The sequence below is a fragment of the Mus musculus genome, chromosome 2 (genome assembly GCF_000001635.26).
Source record: "Mus musculus strain C57BL/6J chromosome 2, GRCm38.p6 C57BL/6J".
NCBI lineage: Eukaryota > Metazoa > Chordata > Mammalia > Rodentia > Muridae > Mus > Mus musculus.
Window position 1 is genome coordinate 41,413,702 of NC_000068.7, and position 22,517 is coordinate 41,436,218.

Consider the following 22,517-nt stretch of genomic DNA (forward strand, 5'->3'; position numbering starts at 1 on the left):
GCTATACTCAACAAAACTCAAAAACCTGGATGAAATGGATAGTTTAATAGACAGTTACCAGGTATCAAAGTTAAATCAGGATCAGAGTAACAATCTAAACAGTCCCATATCCCCTAAAGAAATAGAAGAAATCATTAATAGTCTCCAAAACAACAAAAGCCTAGGACCAGATGGGTTTAGTGCAGAGTTCTATCAGACATTAAAGAAAACCTAATTCCAATTCTCCTCAAAGTATTCCACAAAACAGAAACAGAAGGTACTCTACCCAATCATTCTATGAAGCCACAATTACTCTGATACCTAAACCACATAAAGACCCAACACAGAAATAGAACTTCAGACCAATTTTCCTAATGAATATCGATGCAAAAATACTCAATAAAATTCTTGCAAACAGAATCGAAGAACACATCAAAACGATCATCCATCATGATCAAGTAGGCTTCATCTCAGGGATGCAGGGCTGGTTTAATATATGGAAATTCATCTACATAATCCACTATGTAAACAAACTAAAAGACAAAAACCACCTGATTATCTCTTTAGATGCTGAGAAAACATTTGACAAAATCCAACACGCATTCATGATAAAAGACTTGGAAAGATCAGGAATTCAAGGCCCATAACTAAACATAATAAACGCAATATATACCAAACCAGTAGCCAACATCAAACTAAATGGAGAGAAACTCGAAGCAATCCCACTAAAATTAGGGACTAGACAAGGCTTCCCACTTTCTTCCTACCTATTCAATATAGTACTTGAAGTCCTAACCAGAGCAATTAGACAACAAAAGGAGATGAAGGGCATGCAAATTGGATAGGGAGAAGTCAAAATATCACTATTTGCAGATGATATGATAATATATATATATATATATATATATATATATATATATTTCTAAAAATCCTACCAGAGAACTCCTAAACCTAATAAACAGCTTCAGTGCAGTATCTGGATATAAAATTAACTCAAACAAATCAGTGGCCTTTCTCTACACAAGAGATAACCAGGCTGAGAAAGAAATTAGGGAAACAACACCCTTTACAATATTTACAATAGTCACAAATAATATAAAATACTTTAGTGTGACTCTAAATAAGGAAGTGAAAGACCTGTATGATAAGAACTTCAATTCTCTGAAGAAAGAAATGTAAGAAGAACTCAGAAGATGGAAAGATCTCCCATGCTCACGGATTGGCATGATTAACATAGTTAAAATGGCTATCTTGTTGAAAGCAATCTACAGATTCAATGCAATCCCCATCAAAATTCCAACTCAATACTTCACCAGGTTAGAAAGGACACTTGGCAAATTTATCTGGAATAACAAAAAACTTAGGATAGCAAAAACTATTCTCAACAATAAAAGAACCTCTGTTGGAATCACCATGCCTGCCCTGAAACTGTACTACAGAGCAATTTAAAAAACAAACAAACAAACAAACAACAACAACAAAAACTGTGGTACTGGTACAGCAGCAGACAGGTAGATCAATTGAATAGAATTGAAGACCCAGAAATGAACCCACACACCTATGGTCACTCAATCTTTGACAAGGGAGCTAAACCCATCCTGTGGATAAAAGACAGCATTTTCAACAAGTGATGCTGGCTCAACTAGTGGTTATCATGTTGAAGAATGTGAATTGATCCATCCTTATCCCCTTGTACAAAGCTCAAGTCTATGTGGATCAAGGAACTCCACATAAAACCAGGGACACTGAAACTTATAGAGGAGAAAGTGGGGAAAAGCCTTGAAGATATGGATACAGTGGAAAAATTCCTGAACAGAACAGCGATAGCTTATGCTTTGAGAATTGAAAAATGAGACCTCATAAAATTGCAAAGCTTCTGTAAGGCAAAGTATACTGTCAATGAGACAAAAATGCCACCAACAGATTGGGAAAGGATCTTTACCAACCCTAAATCCAATCTGGAACTAATATCCAATACATATTAAGAACTCAAGAAGTTGGACTCCAGAAAAAAAAAACATTAAAAAATGGGGTACAGAGCTAAACAATGAATTCTCAACTGACATAGTTCTACAGGAAGAGCCAGCAGTACCTCTCCTGGGCATATATCCAGAAGATGTTCCAACTTGTAATAAGGACACATGCTCCACTGTGTTCATACCAACCTTATTTATAATAGTCAGAAACGGGAAAGAAGCCAGATTTCCCTCAACAAAGGAATGGATACAGAAAATGTGGTACATTTACACAATGGAGTACTACTCAGCTATTAAAAACAATGAATTTATGAAATTCCTAGGCAAATGGATGGATCTGGAGGATACCATCCTGAGTGAGGAGCCCAATCACAAAAGAACTCACATGATATGCACTTACTGATAAGTGGATATTTGCCCAGAAACTTAGAGTACACAAGATACAATTCTCAAAACACATGAAACTCAAGAAGAAGAAAGACCAATGTGTGGATAGTTCATTCCTTCTTAGTATGAGGATCCAAATACCCATAGAAGGAGTTACAGAGACAAATTTCAGAGCTGAGACGGAAGGATGGACCATCCAGAGACTACCTCACCCAGGGATCCATCCCATAAACAAGCACCAAACCCAGACAGTATTGCATATGCCAGCAACATTTTCCTGACAGGACTCTGACATAGCTGTCTCTTGTGAGGCCTTGCCAGTGCCTGGCAAACACAGAAGTGGATGCTCACAGTCAGCTATTTGATGGAATACATGGCCCACAATGAAGGAGCTAGAGAACATACCCAAGGATCTAAAGTGGTCTGTAACCCTATAGGAGGAACAACAATATGAACTAACCAGTACCCCCAGAGCTTGTGTCTCCAGTTGCATATGTAGCAGAGGATGGCCTAGTAGGCCATCAGTGGGAGGAAAGTCCCTTGGTCTTGCGAAGATTATATGCCCCATTATAGGGGAATGACAGGGCCAGGAAGCGGGAGTGGGTGGGCTGGGGAGCAGGGCAGGAGGAGGGTATAGGGTACTTTCGGGATAGTATTTGAAATGTAAATGAAAAAATATCTAATAAAAAACTTTTTTGGAAAAACAAAACAAAAAAAAAACAAAAACCAAATGAGAAACACAGATAATGCCCAATCATTTTGGCCTTAAGGAATCAATGGCTCAGAGAAGTACTACAGGCCCCTGATCATCAATGTCTCCCAACACAGGAATACTCTTCTTAAAGCCATAAGGTTATTCCTGTTTCTAACATATTTTAATTTTCTATATCATATCTAATTTTCTCCCATAATCTACCCAAATTGATATTTTCTTTTCTTATATTATAAATTGCCACATTATACAATTAAATGTATAGTTCTGATCTTTATCAGACATGCATTTTTAAATAATATTTACATTATTTTAATATTTGGCTCCTTTTTTTTTTTTTTTTTTGGTTCAGACTTACAGTTCCAGCATTGGCTGGGGCAGAGACAAGATGTTCCTTGTGGTTTATAAGTGTGAAGCATACAATGGATAAATGCTCGCCATCCTAGCATTGAGTAAGAACAAGGTAAGGGGCTTCCTCAGCCTCATAGCAAGGCCTCTTTGGACAGATGGCCTAATCCAGGTCTTCAAATCCCAGACTGTGAGTAATCTCTTTCTGTCTCTGTCTCTCTGTCTCTCTGTCTCTCTCTCTCTTATATATATACATGTGAATATAGATTAAAAATACAAATATAATAAATCTTATATACATGTGAATATATATTAAAAATACAAGGGTAGGGGTTGGTGGTGATGTTAGGAAAGGGATATAGGTAGGGGTAGAGGTTAGGGTATGGATAGGAGTGGGGTTTAGGGTAGGGTATGTATATGGGTATGAATAAGTGTTAAGGTTCAAAAAAATAAATTCATTCTATAAGTATATGTTATTTATAAATATAATAAATTTATTTAATAATAAATCATGTTTTATTTAATTATTTAAATAAATTAAATTATTTTTCATTTTAGTCATTAAAATTAAATTTTACTTCAATTTAATTTAAATACATTAAATTAAAACATTTATTTAATAATAGACAAAAAGTAATTAAATTTATTTTATTATAATGAATATTATAATAATTATTAAAATTTACACATACACATACACATGCACAACATATACATTTGTAATCACAAAAGTACCCACATGTCTACATGTCTAGCTGTGCATGTACATGAGACTGTGGGAGGGCAGTAAGGGAGAGGTAGAGAGAGAAAAACAGAGAGACAAGGGCAGAGAGACAGAAGACAGAAAGAGAGACACAGAGAGAAAAAGGGAGGGTAAGGCTGGAAAAGAGAAAAGAGAGGCAGGGAGAAGAAAGAGAGATATGCTTGTAATAAAACTGGAGAGACATTGGGACATAAATATAATTTAAAAATATAGTGAAAAGGAGACACATTTCAACAATGAGATAAAAGGAGGGAAATGTGAATCAAAGCTAACTGTGGGAGCCAGACCTGATGACATAGGGCAGCAGACCCTGTACTTTGAATGTTACGGTTAGAAAAACATGAAATCAAGGCTAGACAAGGAAAGGCAGGAAGACTCTGCCACAAAAACTGAGTAATGAAAGAATAAATCTAAGCCAGGTGTGGTGGCACACACCTTTAATCCCAGTACTCGGGAGGCAGAGGCAGGCAGATTTCTGAGCTTGAGGCCAGCCTGGTCTACACAGTGAGTTCCAGGACAGCCAGGGCTACACAGAGAAACCCTGTCTCGAAAAACCAAAAAAAAAAAAAAAAAAAAAAAAAAAAAAAAAAAAAAAAAAGAAAGGAAGGAAGGAAGAAAGAAGGAAAGAAAGAATAAATCTAAATTCAACTCAGTTTCAGTGTCTTAGAAGATCCATATACCTTCTGCTCACATAGGATTTAACATGAACACTTGTTTCATGATGGTGTCACACACCTGATTCCTCTGTCCAGCCTCTTGAATGTGGTGACTGCACTGTTCCTTTCTCCCGCTATCATATGAATATGAATTTAACATTTGAAATGAAGATCTAAAAGTTCTAATTCATTTTGTCTGTATTCCGTTATGTTTGCAAATGAATTAAGTATAGTAAGTGTGCTTTTTCTGACTTCATATGAATACAGCATCCTGAAGGTAAATAGTGAAGTGTAATTCTGACACCTAAGAAAGTCCTGAGGTCATTTCCACTTTGCAGACAGTAGTGGCTAGCATCATATAAGTGGAGTAACTGCTGGGTTAAATGTCAAAATTATTAACTTATGTTCTATAATAGTGTCAAGTGCACAGTGCATTTTAGGAGGATTATATGTAATATAGGGCTTTCACTTGCCAGTGAGTATAAAGGTTACATATCACTAATTTCTTACTATGCTACCGTTAGTGCCCAATGTAGGCAGCAGTGATGTCTAGTTACAGTATACCCTTACCCTAAAATATGAATAACACCTTAAGCCTCTTGATGTTAATATTTCCCGCTTTCATATTAGTGCTATTTTAACATTTAAAATGAGTGTCTAAATATTGTAGTTCATTTTTGTGTTGTGTTCTATTAAAATACTATCATGGATTTTTATTTTTGACAAATAACTAAGTAATCAGGGCTATCTTGACTTCATATATATACTTCATATATATGTATACTTTGATTTAAATCTTTCAATACAAAGCATAGAACAGTTAGAAATATTTACAGATTAATTCTACAAAAGACAAATGTGACAAACCAAAGGAAATCTAATTTACTCTGTTAAAATTACAGCAGGGAAGAAAAACTATATTTTACCTTGGTGATTACTTCAACTACATAAAATATTTAAGATGGATCAATGGGCACTTACTTTTTTATTGTTACAGGTAGTTTGCTCAATTTGTCTATTCTATTGTTTTCTTAAAGTTTACTATAATGCTACATGAATGGCATTATGTAAATGGCTATAATTTTCTCTGGGTATCTCCATTTGTCTAGCATGTACCACTTAGGAGAATATTTCCCAAGTATACCACCTTCAGGTACAATTTTTTTCCTGCCGCTTACCTAAATATTGCCTTCCCTTTAGAAGACTCCAGCTAAGTAATTTTCATTCAAGTATCAAATTCATGTAGCCAATAGCCTATATAATAGAGCTGACATTTCTGCCAAATGTGTGGGAGTATACAGATATTCATATGAAATTAGATGATAAGGTAATAATATCATAGGCATCCAGGTTTAGAAAGGATGCCTTAAGGAGACTCCAATCATTCCGCCTTTACTGCTTCCTTAATACATGGCAACTGCAGGCCTGAAATTGTCATTTCTAAACGCTAATGAGAAATAAATTATACTACTCAACTGAGGACACTTCACAAGTGCAGCAAGAGGCAGAGAAAATTCAGAATTACTATGACGGATATCAGAACACTTTAGTTTTCATACGCTGCCAAGATCATTACCAAGAACATTTAATGATGCTGCAGCAGAGGAAGATTTGGAAAAGGTCAAAGGTTGCATTCTTCATTCTGTTTTTCATTTGAAATCTGATTTGTGCCTGCTGAAATGAATAAAATTCACTGTTGATACGGGAAATGAAATAACGCTTTCAAAAGTTACTCACGTTGGAACGCATCTACTGAGAGAGTCTGTTCAGATATTGTTACTAGCTGTTTCTCTCAAGGATCTGGACTCTTATAAAACAGATTGCTTATTTTTATGGCTGTCTTTTATTTATACAAATTTTCAACTTGGTACTGTTTAATATAGATTCAATAAATGGTTTAAGTGAAATCAGAATATTTAATATTATGTGAATGTCAGCTTTCTAGTTGACATACAATAGTAGATACATTTTAAAGTTTCATACTTGTAAACATATTTGGAGTAAGTATAGCATACCACTTTTAATTTGCTATATTCCATAGGTCAGATTATAAAAAATCCAATGTGATAAAGACATTATAAGTCTAAGTATAGTACAGATTTTATGCTTCTCACTACTTTTATACATTTTACTTCATTTACTTACTTTCTTTCTATCTTTTTTTTTTCTTTTTTGGTAAAGGGGCATTAGGTGGGACACAGATGTAATCCTTTATATAAAGACTATAAGCTTTTTGGAGATATAACCCTGGATACATATTCTGGCCTTAAGAGTAATTTATGCAATACCTAGTATAGTTATTTAAATCTTGGACCCTTGATTATTAGTGTGTACAGAAAAAATAAAAATACTGCAAAAGGCTATTTAAGATCTTTATTTCAAATTGTATTACACTTATATTTCTAGGTTATAGAAATACATTATAGATAATGAATGAGTGAGTAAAAGTATGAATACCCTAGGCGCAGAAAACAAAGGGATCGTACTCTTTTCTCAGCTCTAGGAAATCTAGATGGAAAAAATATTTGGAGAATTATTAAACACATGACTTCAAAAATATCCAACAAAGGCTAGCACATAGGCTGGGCTGATGATATCTGTAACTGAGATTTTTCAGTGTTATGCAGGGTTCAGAAACATTCATGTTCAGTCCAAACATTACTGGGCAGTGACAGTCAGGAGGGGAAGCAGCAGCAGACACTGCCCTTGGGCTGCCAGAGGGCTTTTTAGATACAAGTATTTAAGAAGTCGTATGAGATATGCAGCGGTTCATTAGAAAGTTAGCTTCAGATGATTTTGTTCAGCTGTAGGCTGACAGGAGCCCTGAGTGAATTTCAGGTGTTCTACTCTATGCTGTGGTTGATCTGTAGGCCAAGCATATTATATATGCTTCTGGGTTACAGTATTTTCAAGTCATAGTACACTTGTCAGAATGTGCCTATCAAAAAGCAAGGCAATCTGTGTTCTTGCAAAATATAGAAACATCAAAAATCACTTTAGGAGGTTTTAACTTTCTTCTAGAAAGAAGAGACATAAGGGCATGTGATTCAAATATCCAGGTTAGAGCAGATAAGTGGGTGAAGGTAGGTATTGGAATGTTTTAGATCATACAAGACTCAGATCTTCAAAAGCCCTTAATTGATAGTGCACAAATGCTTGGAGAAGCAGAAAGAATTTCGAAAGGGCATTTTTCAGAATCGGTTTGGGAGAGGTTTTTAGAAATTCTGTGTTTAGATGTCAGAGTCCTAGAAGGAAAAGAAAATGTGTGGGAGTATGTAAAGAACAACAATAACAAAACTTTATGAAAAACAGTAAGAGGTCTAGCAATAGAACAGCTGCAAAAGAAACAAATAGTAAATACTATAATGTGTTCTCAAAAGTGTATAAAATGGAAGATTAATGGGAACGATGTTCAAAATATGACATTCGCTTGGTGCTTGCATATATAAATGTTTATTTTGCCTATAAATTGAGAAGTTGGAATATTATTGTCAATATAGAGAAGGATACAGTACTGTAGTTCCACTTAATATGTGGATCACAGCATGATCCTAGCATGTTAAAGGTCTAAATTCTAGCTTCATGGTCAATTCAAATCTACTTGTAGCTTAAAGAAACTCTCAGAAATCTGGACTGTGAGTGAAAAGCTTTTGTTCTCTCCTAAAAACCAATAGCAATCTCATATATTTCACAAACTGTACTTTACAACTTGGGAAAATGCCCATGTAAAAAACTAGGGTAAAGATTAATAGAAGACTTTTAATAAAATGTATAAAAGTCCCCATGGTACACATTCCTAGACATAGCCATATAGGAATGTCACAGAGGCACACAAATAATATCTGAACATTACATGTTCTCAAAATTCAAAATTATGAAAAATAACTTATATGAAAAATAGAAAAGGTCATAAAAATCTTGGCAACTAAAGTTCAGCAGATTTAACCAAAAATAGGATTAGCCTGACATGATCGTCAGATATGTAAAACATTAACTATATCTGCAAAGATTACAGATAGAAAGCAAATGAATAATATAATAAATTTAGTATATTAAATGATTAAGACAAAAATAAATAGATACACTAAAACTAGAGGCAAATATGAAAAGAAACAATTAGGACATCTGAAAATAAAAATAATTCTTGGAAATACAAGTTGAAAGAATGAAGTAAATTACATAGCAGCACACTGAAGTATTGAATTATATTTTAAAATTAGCTTTCTGTTGAGTTTCTATAGGCATTTTTATATATCCTTGGTTTAATTTACTTCTTGCCTGCACTCATGAATAAACAATTGATCATCTGTATTCACGCCCTCTTCTTTCATACTGAAAAATAATGTTTCAAGCAGATGTACCCCAAGTAGGAGGGAGTCATGCATGGGGACACCTGGAGAACTGGAAAGAGAAAAATTAGGGGATTGGCTTTGATAATATCTCACTGTATACATGAAATGAATTCATGAAGAATAAAATTAAAACTAATGTTGGTTAAACTAAAAAATCTAAAGAGATTACCATATCTACATACTAAAGGGTGAAAAGAAATGTAAAAGATAATCATGGAGACAGAAATAAATATTACAAAGACATGGTAGCAGAAATTATGGAAATGCCATATTGAAATAATTTCTAAGTATACGTGAGTGATAAGATTCAAGGAGAGCTATAACCAGCTCCCAGGCACTACACAGCAGAAGGGCAGGGATAGTAAGAACTAATTCTTGAATCAGATTTGACTTGCAAAAATTCACAATAGTAAATCAAAAGAAATAAATCTACTTCCCCTGTAAAGGGATGTGAGCTTTTAGAAAGTAGTTTGCTCCCTTTCTCAAAGCAAGTGGAGGGTTGTACAGAGGTAAAATGGTCAGCAAAATGTCTCAGAAAAACTCATCAATGCCCTGATACTGAATGCAAGAAGGAAGCATCAGTGGGCAGAAGCATGGGAGCTGCTTAGAGACATTAATAACAGTGTTTGGAACATCTAGGGAAAACAAAATCTCAGAGACGCTTGGACAACAATTCTGTAAGAGGGGTTTTGAGGGAAGTAAATTTATGAATTTACAGTCCTCAGTATATGGGTGGAATAGAAGAGCAACATATAAAGCTGTATACATTTCCTGACAATTGAGAAGACTCCAAGAATCAATCTGATGATTGTAAGCAAAGCTTAGCTCTGTTGATGGCAATCTGTACATGCATGAGTTCTGATGGGACAAAACCTGAAACGTGGAAACTGAAATCACTGGCCCTCTTGTCTGCTGTTCTTACTGCTGCTATTACAACTGCTATCAATATTACTATTTATTATTGTTACTGTTACTATTATTATTTACATTTTAGTGAAGTAAAATTTTTCAGACCTAAAGAATGAGATCATGTCCAAAAGTGGCAGCTACTCCTGGCAGCAAATGTGATTGGAATTAAAACAAGTCCATGTTCAATTCAACCCTAAAGCTAGTAAACAATATAGTCATGTTAGTCGGCTCAAAAACTGATTAAAGGAATTAGCTTCAGTGAAAAATATAAAATTCAATAAAAATTTGGTAGATAAATGTTTACTAGCTCATACACCTTCATATTACAGTAAAAAATACACATGGATGAATTAAATCATGTAGATTAAACTTGCCATGTCCTATAAGGCTACATTTCTGGAAATGTTCTGTGTTGAGTGTTTGAGTGTGTGTGTGTGTGTGTGTGTGTGTGTGTGTGTGTGTGTGTGTGCAGGCACACACATGCACATGCCTAAAAATCACATACTCCAAGGGAACATGTGTGAAATTATTTTATTTTGAGCTAATATCCTTTTGAAATTAAATAACATTTTAATTTAGTATGCTGTATAAAATTACATATTTTTTATGATACTAATCCTAACACAGCAATAATTCATTGAAGCTGTGTGTAAGCAGAAGGAACCTATTACACAGCACACTTTGTAATCAGTTTCATTGTTGCTACTTTGAAAATTTATACCTTTTAGAGAAAAGGGGACTGCAGAGCACATAGAAACTTTTAGGGCAAATAGCATGGGAAAGGATTCCTGTGTCCATGTTCAATGATTTATTGGAGAGATAAAAGTACAATTCTGGTCTTATACTATTCAGGCAGCTCACTTTCTTTTCACATACAGAGAAAGCAAACACAAAAGGCATTGTTGCACATACATGGGAGACTAAAGTGAGGATGTTGCAAGTTCAAAGCCAGACAAGGAACAGACTCCCATATCTGGAGGAAATGGTGACACAGTTAAAGTAAAGCACTTAGAAGTCTAAGTGAATTACATGTCCGAGAGAAGTTTCTTAGCTTAACCAAAAATATCTGCTTTCCTTCCAGTACCCCTACTGGAGCCAGACACAGTTACGTTTATAGAGTATATTCTGTTTCTGTTTGATATGATGTGTGTTGAGGATTAAATCCTGAGCACCACAGATATCAGGTAAATAATCTTGCTACTAGACCTTCATCTTAAGTTTTGTACACAACTTTATAGATTTCACTCTTGTCATTTTAGCTAAAGACTTCCTCACATATAAAATTAATATGAAAATTTCCAACAAACAAACTGTTATGGATCATTATAATGTTCAACTATGATTGCACATTTGTGCATTGGAATGCATTGGAATGACATGGGCTGGCCCACTTTCAAAAATCTTTCTATGGAATCTAGAGAAATGGCTCAGTGGTTAAGAGCACAGTCTATTCTTATGAAGGACCTGAGTTTGGGTCTCAGAATCATATCGGGTGACTCACACCTGCATGCAACTCCAGCTTCATCGTGATCCAATGTCTCTGAGATTCTTGGAGCCTGTAGTCACACCTACCTACATGCAGATACATGTACATGCACACAATTAAAAATAGTAAAATGTTGCTGGGCATGGTGGTGCACGCTTTTAATCCCAGCACTTGGGAGGCAGAGGCAGGCATATTCCTGAGTTTGAGGCCAGCCTGGTCTACAAAGTGAGTTCCAGGACAGCCAGGGCTACACAGAGAAACCCTGTCTCGAAACACCAAAAAAAAAAAAAAAAAAAGTAAAATGCTATAAAGAGATAGTGAACTTGTAATATTTTCAGGTGTCCAACCACAAGAGGGCAGGTATCTTGATCCTCACTCAGGCATAATAGCTTGCTCATGATAACTAGTATACATTTATAGAACACAGTACTTGTCCTTATTTGTGAGGTTTCATTACAATAGGAAGACAGCATCAGTGTGAGCTTCAAACCTACATTGCATCTAATCTGTGACAATTGACATATAAAATGATAGGCACATATTGCCACTGCAGCATTCATAGACAGCCATCAACTGAATCACTCTGAAGGTTTGTTTATGTAAATATATTTTGAAGGAATGCTGAAAAAGAGGATTGAACTTAGGGCATTGATCACTATTGGACAGATTTAGGCACTCAAAATATTCATTCACTCATTTGTTTGTTATATTTCTTGATATGGAGTATCTCTTGAGTCCATGGTGGTTTAGAAGTTGCTATATAGACCATGCTGACTTTGAATTTGCAGCTATCCATATAGTCTTCTCAAGAACAGGGATAAGGAAGATAGCACTTCTCTAAGCACAAGCACTGAAGCCTAGCAAGGACACAAAGAGGTCATTTTAAAGTGACTTAGAGAATAAGATTAACATTGATATTAACCTTCTCATAGAATCAGAGAACAAATGAATAAATGGTGCAGTTAACTAGTTAGCAAGACAATTTCCCTAAACACTGGATTGCCTGTTGGAAATACATGTATTTCCTGCTCAGCCTTCAGGAGAGAAATGAGTTATGTTATGTGTGTGTGTGTGTGTGTGTGTGTGTGTGTGTGTGTGTGATACAGATTGTATATGTGTTCCTGTGTTTGCATGTCTGAAGGCCCGACAATATTTGCATAGTATGCCTTATTCATTTGAGATAGGGTTTCTCACTGAGTCTGCAGCTGGGAAAGTGGCCAGCAAGTCCAGGTGATTTTTCCAGTTTCCATCCTCCATACTTCTGGGATTACAGGTATGTGTGTCCAATAGCTGGGATACTATCACAGGTTTTCATTCTAAGCCATTGCCTCAGCTCAGGTTATTTTTATTGTTGTTCTTTATATAGGAAAGGAAACTCATTTCAAAAGAAAAAGTTTTTCAAAATTATTGTTAAGATGGGTAAATACAATAAGAATACATAAAAATGTTGAATGAAATTAATAAACTAGATCATTCTTCACCTATTCATGCATTTATTCATCTATCTACCTATCCATCTGGAAAAATGTATAATGTACCAAATAAAGATAATATTTTTCTTATATTCATGAAGAAATTTCATAAAATTATTATTTTTCAGTGTAGGAGGAAATGAAAATAGATTTCTTTGAAAATAATAATTATAGACTTCTCATCACAACTTAATATAAATAACATTTTTATGTGAACAGAAGAAAGTCATGTGATCTTATTTTCTATAAATGTATATAGTATGTTTGTAGTTTATTTGAAAACTTAAGAATTTTTGGATTATGTTTCTCTTCTAGTGAGGAAAAAATCAAGAGAAATACATAACTTCAAAAGCATAATCAACAAGAGTTAAACAAATTTTTATAACAACAATATGAACTAACTAGTACCCCCAGGAGCTCGTATAGCTAGCTGCATATGTATCAGAAGATGGCCTAGATGGCCATCAGTGGAAAGAGAGGCCCATTGTTTGTGCAAACTTTATCTGCCTCAGTACAGGGGAATGCCAGGACCAAGAAGTGGGAGTGGGTGGGTGGGGGAGGGTGGGAAGGAGCGTGTGGGGGACTTTTGGGATAGCATTGGAAATGTAAATGAAATAAATACCTAATAAAAAAATTTCATCAAAAATAGAAGAACCAAGAAAGCAATCACAAGTGGGGAGTGAGGGACCTGGGAGGGAAAGTGGACTGGGAGGGTGGGCAGTCAGATTTGGGGAGAGAGGGGAACCTGATCTGGTATTGGGTGAGGGAAAAATGACTGAAGGCCTGAGGCCCAGCAGAAATAATGGAAACAGGCAACCTTAGGAGGTAGGAGGTTGTAGGGATCCTCCAGAACGCACCAGAGATCTCGGAGGTGAGAGACTCTCAGGACGCAAATGGTGCAGTTAACTAGCTAGCAAGACAGTTTCCCTAAACATTGGATTGGCTGTTGGAAATACATATAGATAAAATGGCCGACAACAGGGAGAAGGAAATTACAGAGCCCACCTCCAGCAGGAAGACAGGGCATCAGATGAGGAAGGGGTGTGTTTCCCACAGTCACAACTCTGACCCATAATTTTAATAAATAAAAATTTAAAAATTAGAAGTAGCAACATGAAAACATACCTGCAAGCTAAGGATGGCTGCCATTTTAATAGTGAAATAGGTAAGGCAGAATGACTACTCTGTTTCTGTTCACAACTGACCAAGTCACATAGATGTGAGTTTTCTATTTACTGAGGGTACCTTTAGGTCTTGCCCCAAACTTTCTGTGGCAGATTCTTCAAATCTGCTCTTGAAGCCTTGCCAGGCAATTAAGAAAAGTCATATCCTGACTAACCTTGTGGCTCCATACCTTAATTTCAATGCTCTCAGATACGCTCAAATTTTGAAAAATTTTCTTGCACAAAATGAGCACAATCCACTGAGTCAAATCTGTAACACTTTTCTAGTACACAGGATGCTAAAATTTGAAGGCCGTGCTCTAAGAATGTAAGGTGGAAAGAAGAAAGCTGTCTCCTGAGATGCTCTGCCAGTGCCTGACAAATACAGAGGTGGATGTTCTCAGTCAACAATTGGACTGAACACAGGGTCCTCAATGCAGGAACTAGAGAAAATACCCAAGGAGCTGAAGGGGTTGGCAGTCGCATAGAAGGAGTAGCAATGTGAACTAACCAGTACCCCCAGAACTCCCAGGGACTAAACCACCAACCAAAGTGTACACATTGAGGGACCTATGCCTCCAGCCACATATGTAACAGAGGATGGCCTTGTTGGATATCAGTGGGTGTAGAGGCTCTTGGTTCTGTGAAGGCTTGTTACCGCGGTGTAGGGGAATGCCATGACAGGGAAGCTGGAGTGGGTAGGTTGGTGAGCAGGAGGACGGGGAATGGGACAGGGTATTTTTGGAGGAGAAATGCAGAAAGGAGATAACATGTGAAATGTAAATTTAAAAATATAATAAAAACTAATTTTCTAAAAAAAAAAAAAGAAGAAAAGCAGTTTATTAAACCCGGCTTAAAAAAAAAAAAAGCAACAACTTTGAAACCAATGACAAACCACATTGACACAAAACTGACACAATGGGTACATATGAACCAAATAGAAAAAGAGCCTCTTTTCAAGATGTTACCTCTATAAGAAACATTGCCATCACCTGGATAAATAAATGGTGTTATGTGATGGGCTTTTAAAAAATTAAAAATTGAATATTGAGAGAATGAAATTTTTGAGAAATATTCTAGATGTGCATGTCCTATTTTGTTTGTTGTTGCTGATGGTTTTTGTCGTCGTTTTTGTGAATTTGACAGAATATGAAATGTAGGAGAGGGAAACTGCATTGAGGTATTGCTTCCATTAGGCTTTCTATGGTGAATGGATACTATGGGAAGGACACTGCACTAAGGGATGTGCCTTTTGGGCACTTGGTTCTGGGTTGTTTAAGAAAGCAGACTGAGTAAGCCAGAAGAAGCCAGGAAACTGCACTTCTCCAAGGTGTCTTTCTGCCTCGGCTCATACATCTAAGTTCTGCTGGAGTTCTCCTTCTGACTTTCTTTATGACAGACTGAAAGCTGGCAGTAGTAATAAACCCCTTCCTTCACGACATGTGCCTTTAAGCTCTGTGACATTTTCCAGCCACTGATGGTTTACAGGAATTTCAAGGACATCTGTGCCTGGGTCACGTCTGACCTGCACTTCTTGTTTGGGTAAGAAGCAGCTGGAGGGAGGGGTCAATAATAGCTCTCGGCAACGTTTCCACAAACGTGACTACATATTAAAGTCATTGGGACATAAGATACAGACCGTTGACCCGGTAGCCCCTGGAGATTGAAAGGCAATTTCAGTGTGAGAGTGCTGACAAAAACCTGCTGTTCCACCACAACCATCCAACTATGAATGACTATTAATCTCTGTAGAGACAAGCCATCATATTTGTGCTGATTTTTTTGTGTGTAGATATACAGGCTTTTTCAATTTTAACAAATTGAATCTGTACGGCACACGAAAATCAGACCTCACTCTATTTCTTCAGGGTAATCATCACAGGAACTGCCTTCCCCCACCAAAACTGGTATTTGAGTTTCTCCCAAATCTACTGGATAGGAATCTTTTGGGAAGGGTAGGTGTGAAATAGTCTGGGGTGTTCACTGTACCAAATACTGTGCATGATGCTGAGTCTTATGCAGGGCAATAGAAAGGATAGAATTAGACCGAAGCCTCGATAGCTGTTTTTCATAATTGCTTTTCACTATCTAGTCTCAGCTCCTCACCTGCTGCAGAATGGACTTAGGTATTCAATGAAGTAGTTATAACCAAAAAAAAAATAATAATAATAATAATGTCATATTGAGTGGGCACTTTGTTGAATGAGTGATGGTTCAAACACATCTAAGAACATTTGGTAGTTTGTTTCCCTACCTAGACTGAAAACAAAGATTTACTGAATTCTGACTGCACACTTGTGCTTTTTACTTCATCTTCATATTTAAATGCTCACAACTTTTAGGCTGAGTAGTTATTCTAGCCTCCCCATGTTTCTATGACCTTATTTGTTTATTTTTGTTTGTTTGTTTGTTTGTATCCTATTCTTTAAACCAATCTTTGATTAACCTAAAATAGTTTAATGATAGCATTTCATATTTGCATTATTGTAATTTCTTTTTAGTGAGTCTCCTTGCTTTCCTTCCATCCTTCCTTCTAAGTCCTTTCCCCTTCACACTGTCCTCTTGGTCTTTTTGTTTGTTTGTTTGTTTGTTGGTTGGTTGGTTTTTGTTTTTGTTTTCTGGATTGGGGGGGGGGTGCCCTTATTTGCATGTCTGCTTCTCTTCTCCAATTTCCACTGTGAAGGAATGTTACTCTCAGGTGTCAGTACCTCCTAATTTCTCTCAGATGCTAAATCTAGTTACATGACTTTGTGTATTTTAAATCTGAATTTAATATTGATTTCCGTATAAAACACTTGTTTAAAAATATCATGGGTGTATCTTGGAGCTGAAGTGTAAAAAATCTGAATTTGGAGACTTCTGTAAAATGTCACACCTTTGGGAATTTGCTCTATTCAAAGTCTTAATGGAAAGAAGTCTAGTTATGGTGACACATGGAAGCACGAGCCACATAGTCTACATTGATGGGCAAAGCAGCATCAGTGCAATGTTGCTTCTTTTCCTTGTTAAGAATCAGTCTTTGTCATTTCGACTTCAGTGAAGGGATATGTTATGTCACAGAAGTATATTTTCTCCCATAAATTGAGATTATTCCTTCCAAAGCTTCATGCTCATCTTCTTACACAGAGCTCTTATAAAATCAGGAAGAGTGGCTATTTTCAGGGTCACAGCCTGAGTAGTTCCTCAGGCTCTAATAGATGACTTTACATTTGTGCACGTTTTGACACATTAAGTGGATCCAAAGTGTTTTTAAAAAGAGCTCACAGAGATGGGAGAGGAAAGTGGATAGAGAAAAGAGATACAGAAGGATTGGAAGAGAAAGAATGACTGGTAAATTTCATCAAAGCATATGACAAGAGCACATGAAAATTTCAAACCATAACAAAAAAATAAACATATTTCTTGCTTTATGTATTTGCAACTTCTTTTGAAGGAAGGATGTAGAGTCAACAAGGCAGAGGATAGGAAGGTCAATAAAAGAAGAGAAAGGAGGATTTACAAACACAAAGGTTGTGTAATAAAACCACACGGAATCTTGTTATTTCATATTCACCTAAAATCATGCAAAATGTATATTTGTATGCATGTATACATATACATGAATACCTGTATATATATGCATATATATGAGTATATATATTCATATATGAATTTAGTTGCCTGTCAGAACACACACACACACACACACACACACACACACACACACACACACACACTTAGGACACAGTACTCAGATCATTTGAGATAGATGTAAACTGAAAACCTTATTACTTAGTCTAGATTTTATGGTACCAGAAATTGTTAGACAAGCTTCCAAGGAAGGGAATCAATTCATATTCCTACCCAGCTGTAACACATTTGAAACACAACTGTGACTAGCATGTGAAGATATTTATAGAAGTGGCACTCACATTTTGGTAGTAAACAAATACTGTCTAATTGGACTCTAGGCCTTAAAACCATGGGAGAAAAGAAGACTCATACTGCAACCCTAGTGAAGTGCCTGCCTCTAATTAGGTCATGGACCTTAGAGGAGAAACTACTATCACTTCTTTGTTAGATCAGTATAACTCCTAATTATATTCTAAAACTTGTGTTTATGCACACAAGTAAGTGTAGCTACCAAACCCAATGAAAGAAGGTGCTTTTTATAACAAATAGTGTCACAAAAAAACACAACTGGATACATTGCAGACATCAATAGATCAATTGTTGGGAGTCCAACCAAAATAGATACACTTATTATTGCAGCTCCTGTATATATTGGTCAGTGAATATCATTGAAAAGGAGATAAAACAATTATAAGATATGGAATTTTAGAAAATCTGCAGCGAAACAATCTTTCCTAGAAGCTCAAATAAATAAGCAAGAAGCTGCATAAATAAAGCAATGGCAATATCTATATACATGCTAATATGGAAGGGGAAAACCTTCTAGGGCAACACTCCCTATGTAAAGAATTACTTATAATATGGTTGTGGAGAGAGAAATAATTAACTACTCCCAGGAATATATTCTGTAATTATTTGTCTAATACAAAGTGGATAGCTCTGAAACTGCATACAGTTTCGGCAGGTATATTTGTATATTTGATAATAGATACACATACATATGTATGTATAGTGATAATAATCAAAAAAGAAGATATTTTTACTTTGAGAGAAGCTGGGATATGAAAGGGTTGGCATGGGGTGCTGGAGGGAAGAAAAGGAATCAATTATGTTTTAATTAGAATAGCAAAACAAAGAAACAACGTTAAGGATACATTTGGAGTAGTGTAGAATTAACATGCAAATAGGCATTTCAAAAAGAAGGAATCATTGGATGCACAATATCTTGTATACAGAAAATGGGATGGGATTAACATACAGGTATGTCACTGACAATATACATTGTTTTCCATATTTTAAAACAAATTATTCACCCTCTAAATTGTTACAGTGTATTTTTATCCACTGGTATGCTGGTAAGTCTTGTGACAGCTTGTAAGAACTAATTTTTCTTAATGAATTAAAGGATTTATTTTGGTTAACATTTTGTAAAGCAGATATAGTCTATCAAGGCACTTAAGGCATGTAAAACATGTAAAATAGGATATAAACATTACAACAGAAAGAAGCTCCTGGGAGACTTTTTTTTTTAATATTCAGAGCCAGATGTTAAATACATGCCAATATTAAAACAAAATTGTTAAGAATTTATTTATATTTTTGAAAATATATAAATGACAGCAATAACCTTGATATTCATAAGTTTGTAACAAATTTACTGTCTTACTGTACTTCTGCATATCTCTCCCTGATTTTACCATTCAGAGAATAAGGTTGGCATGTTGACAGTCACTATAATGGGGATAAATATAGCCCCAAAGAATCAAATACTAACTCAGAGCTTTTTACAGCAAGGAATGCTAAACACTAGAGCAACATCATTTAAACCTATAATAGGTATGTGCGCTCTTAATCAAGATATTCACAGGAGTATGACACTACTGTCCCCTTCTTTGCACCTCATACATAGGACCCAAATATATGCCAATCTCAAAAGACTGAGTTGTAATTTAAAATACATCTGGATTCAGGAGTATTGATAGGCTTCATGGTCTCAAGTATGTGGCTAAAATTTCTGTGTCAGTTCTTCTATGTGAGAAGTATGGAAAGCTTTGGGCTCTTACACATTGTCATAAAGATTAATTTAAAAATATGCATGCAATAGTCCTTCCAATCCCACTGCTCCTCTCCTCCTTGGAGGATCACAAGCTTGCTGGTATAATTACTTTGAATATTATTGAAATGTTAGCTAACACCCACCATCCCCTTTAATTTGTAGAAATTAAATTCAGTGTAAATAAAAATGTCCTGACTAAATCCAGCAACCTCTTCCCCAGATTAGACAAAGATAAGAGAGTTTCTGTAAAGATCTATGATATATATATATATGTATTGTATATGTATATGTATGTGTATGTGTATGTGTGTGTGTGTGTGTGTGTGTGTGTGTATGTATATGTATATGCATATGCATATATATATATATATATATATATATATATATATATATATATATATATGGGTTTGATGCCATTTCTTATCTGATTTGTGACATTGTGCCAATGTCGAAAGACTGAGTTGATGGATATCTCTATATTTAATGGTCCCATGTTGTTCATAACTCTTCTAGTATATTATCAATGAGAAAAACCAAAAGAGGAAAGCAAGCAGAATTCATTAGTGTCATATCCATCTAGCAGCTAACGGAATCAAGTTTTGGACTACAGGGTTATTCTGTAGGATAGAGAAGATCACACTGCCCTGCTTTACTGGCTAGTCTGCAGCCAGTCCACATAGATAGACCATGCAGCCAGCCCACATAGACCATGTGTTTCACCATGTTTATGTAGTTACATTCATATAGCAACCTCCTGCACCATTGTTCTTTCTTTCTCACACCATTATGTGCTCCTCTTTCTCCATATGCACAGGCCAAGAGCTCAAAATGTGCCCAGAAACACAGTGACTTTATTTAACTAAAATGTCTAACAATGACATTTTAAGTGAACAGGGAATGAATCCTCTAAAACAGATGTTTAAGTTGTGGAATTAAGTTTTTCTTTTACTGCTTTCATTGATACTAAAACCTGGCATCACATTAAAATATGTAGTTTATTAAAATAAAATACATTTAATACATACACACATGTATCCACAAACATATATAGTGTTATTTTGTTAGACTATGTGTGGTAGTGGAGGGGGGAGGGTTACTGACAGTGTCTTATATATGGTGAACAAGAGTTTTAGCTCTGTGCCACAGGGCTCGTCATAAGTGGGTTTTTATTTCTAATAAGTATATTCTATATTCCTCATTTGCGGCTTTTTCTTCTCTCTCTTTATCCCTAAGGACAATATTTTCAAGTAGCAATTTTTAAAATTGCTTTTTCTGAACTGAAATATTTCTTAGAAAATGGGTTTAATTTTATTATATTTTAATACACACGTGACAAATGGTAACTTACACAAATCCAAATGTTCAAAAGGAGAGGAACTGCATTTACCACTTTATCAACATGTCCTTCCCCTTTTTTGAAAATTCGAAATCCAATGAAATATGACTGTGAAGGATACCACCAACAAAAATACTTGGCAGTCAGAATCCTATGGTTCTACAGAAATTCACAATTGATACTTACTACGTCTTCTCAGTCTAGATATTTTTTGTTGTTGTTGTTCCCAGAATGTGACATATGTTCGCTAACACAAAATATACCCTGTAGTTTGCTCCAAATGTCAATCAACATGCAATTTTGTGTTCTAAGTTTAGTCACTGTGGCTTTAAGATTAGTAGTGAACAAGAGAGTGTCTGTTTAGTCTAACTGCTACCTCCTAGCACAGTCTGCTCTCTCTACATCCATTTATTTCAGCTGAGGATGTTGTCACTCTTTCATGAATGAGGTCTGTTCTGAAGCAGTCTTTGAAAATTTTGTTCAAAGAGCTGCAATGAAAGTGAAGTGTTTGCTTTCTTGACTTTTAGAAATAGCTGATAGGGGAAACGCAGTGCCAGGGCACTATATCTGAGGCATGTTTTCTAAAGCATAGCCCATTCGCAACTTACCACAGGATGCCACTTCATCTGTCTGGTCACCACAGTCATCCTCTCGGTCACATAGCCATGCTGTGGGAATGCAGCGCCCATTTCCACAAGAAAATTGGTCAGCCTGGCAGGTCCTGGCTGCAAAGATCCATTTATAGGCAAAGAATCAATTCACAGACTTTGAGTAATGACACATGCAATATCGGTTTTACAATAAAGGTTATGCTTATATTAGCTCATTTTTAAGTTTTGATATTTTAATTTAATTATATCTCTCCCTCCCCATTCCATCCTCCAAACGCTCCCACTTACTCCCTCCCACTCTCCTTCAAAGCCATGACTTCTTTTTTAAATTATATATATATATATATATATATATATATATATATATATATATATAATTTGGTTTTGTAACAATAGGCACTTCTCTGCTCTACTGCTCTAAAATGCAACATGTTGCCTTTCAGTGAAAATAGCCACTAAAATAATTAATATTTCTGGAAAACTTCCTCAAGTGAAAAAAACCCATTATTTTAAAAATTAAAAATTCACCAAATATATGATTCTAAAATTTTATTGAATTGAATTTCATCCAACATGGTATTAACATATATATGTGTGTGTGTGTGTGTGTGTGTGTGTGTGTGTGTGTGTCTAGTGTTTGCTGCCAAACTAAGAAACTGTTTTCCTGTAATGCCACAAGAAGCTGTGAGCATATCTCAA

General features: G+C 35.6%; 1 protein-coding gene across 10 annotated transcripts in view; it reads right to left on the reverse strand.

Moving 5' to 3' along the window:
* Window positions 1–22,517, reverse strand: part of Lrp1b (low density lipoprotein-related protein 1B) — a 2,058,309-nt gene that overhangs the window by 818,412 nt on the left and 1,217,380 nt on the right. For all 10 annotated transcript variants that reach the window (XR_374143.4, XR_374144.4, XM_006498463.4 and 7 more), the window contains exon 18: window positions 21,816–21,932. Coding sequence is in view for 8 of the 10 variants with exons in the window: in XM_006498463.4 (XP_006498526.1) it covers window positions 21,816–21,932 (117 nt within the window). In the remaining 2 variants the exon portion in view is untranslated. The remainder of the gene's footprint in view (window positions 1–21,815; window positions 21,933–22,517) is intronic.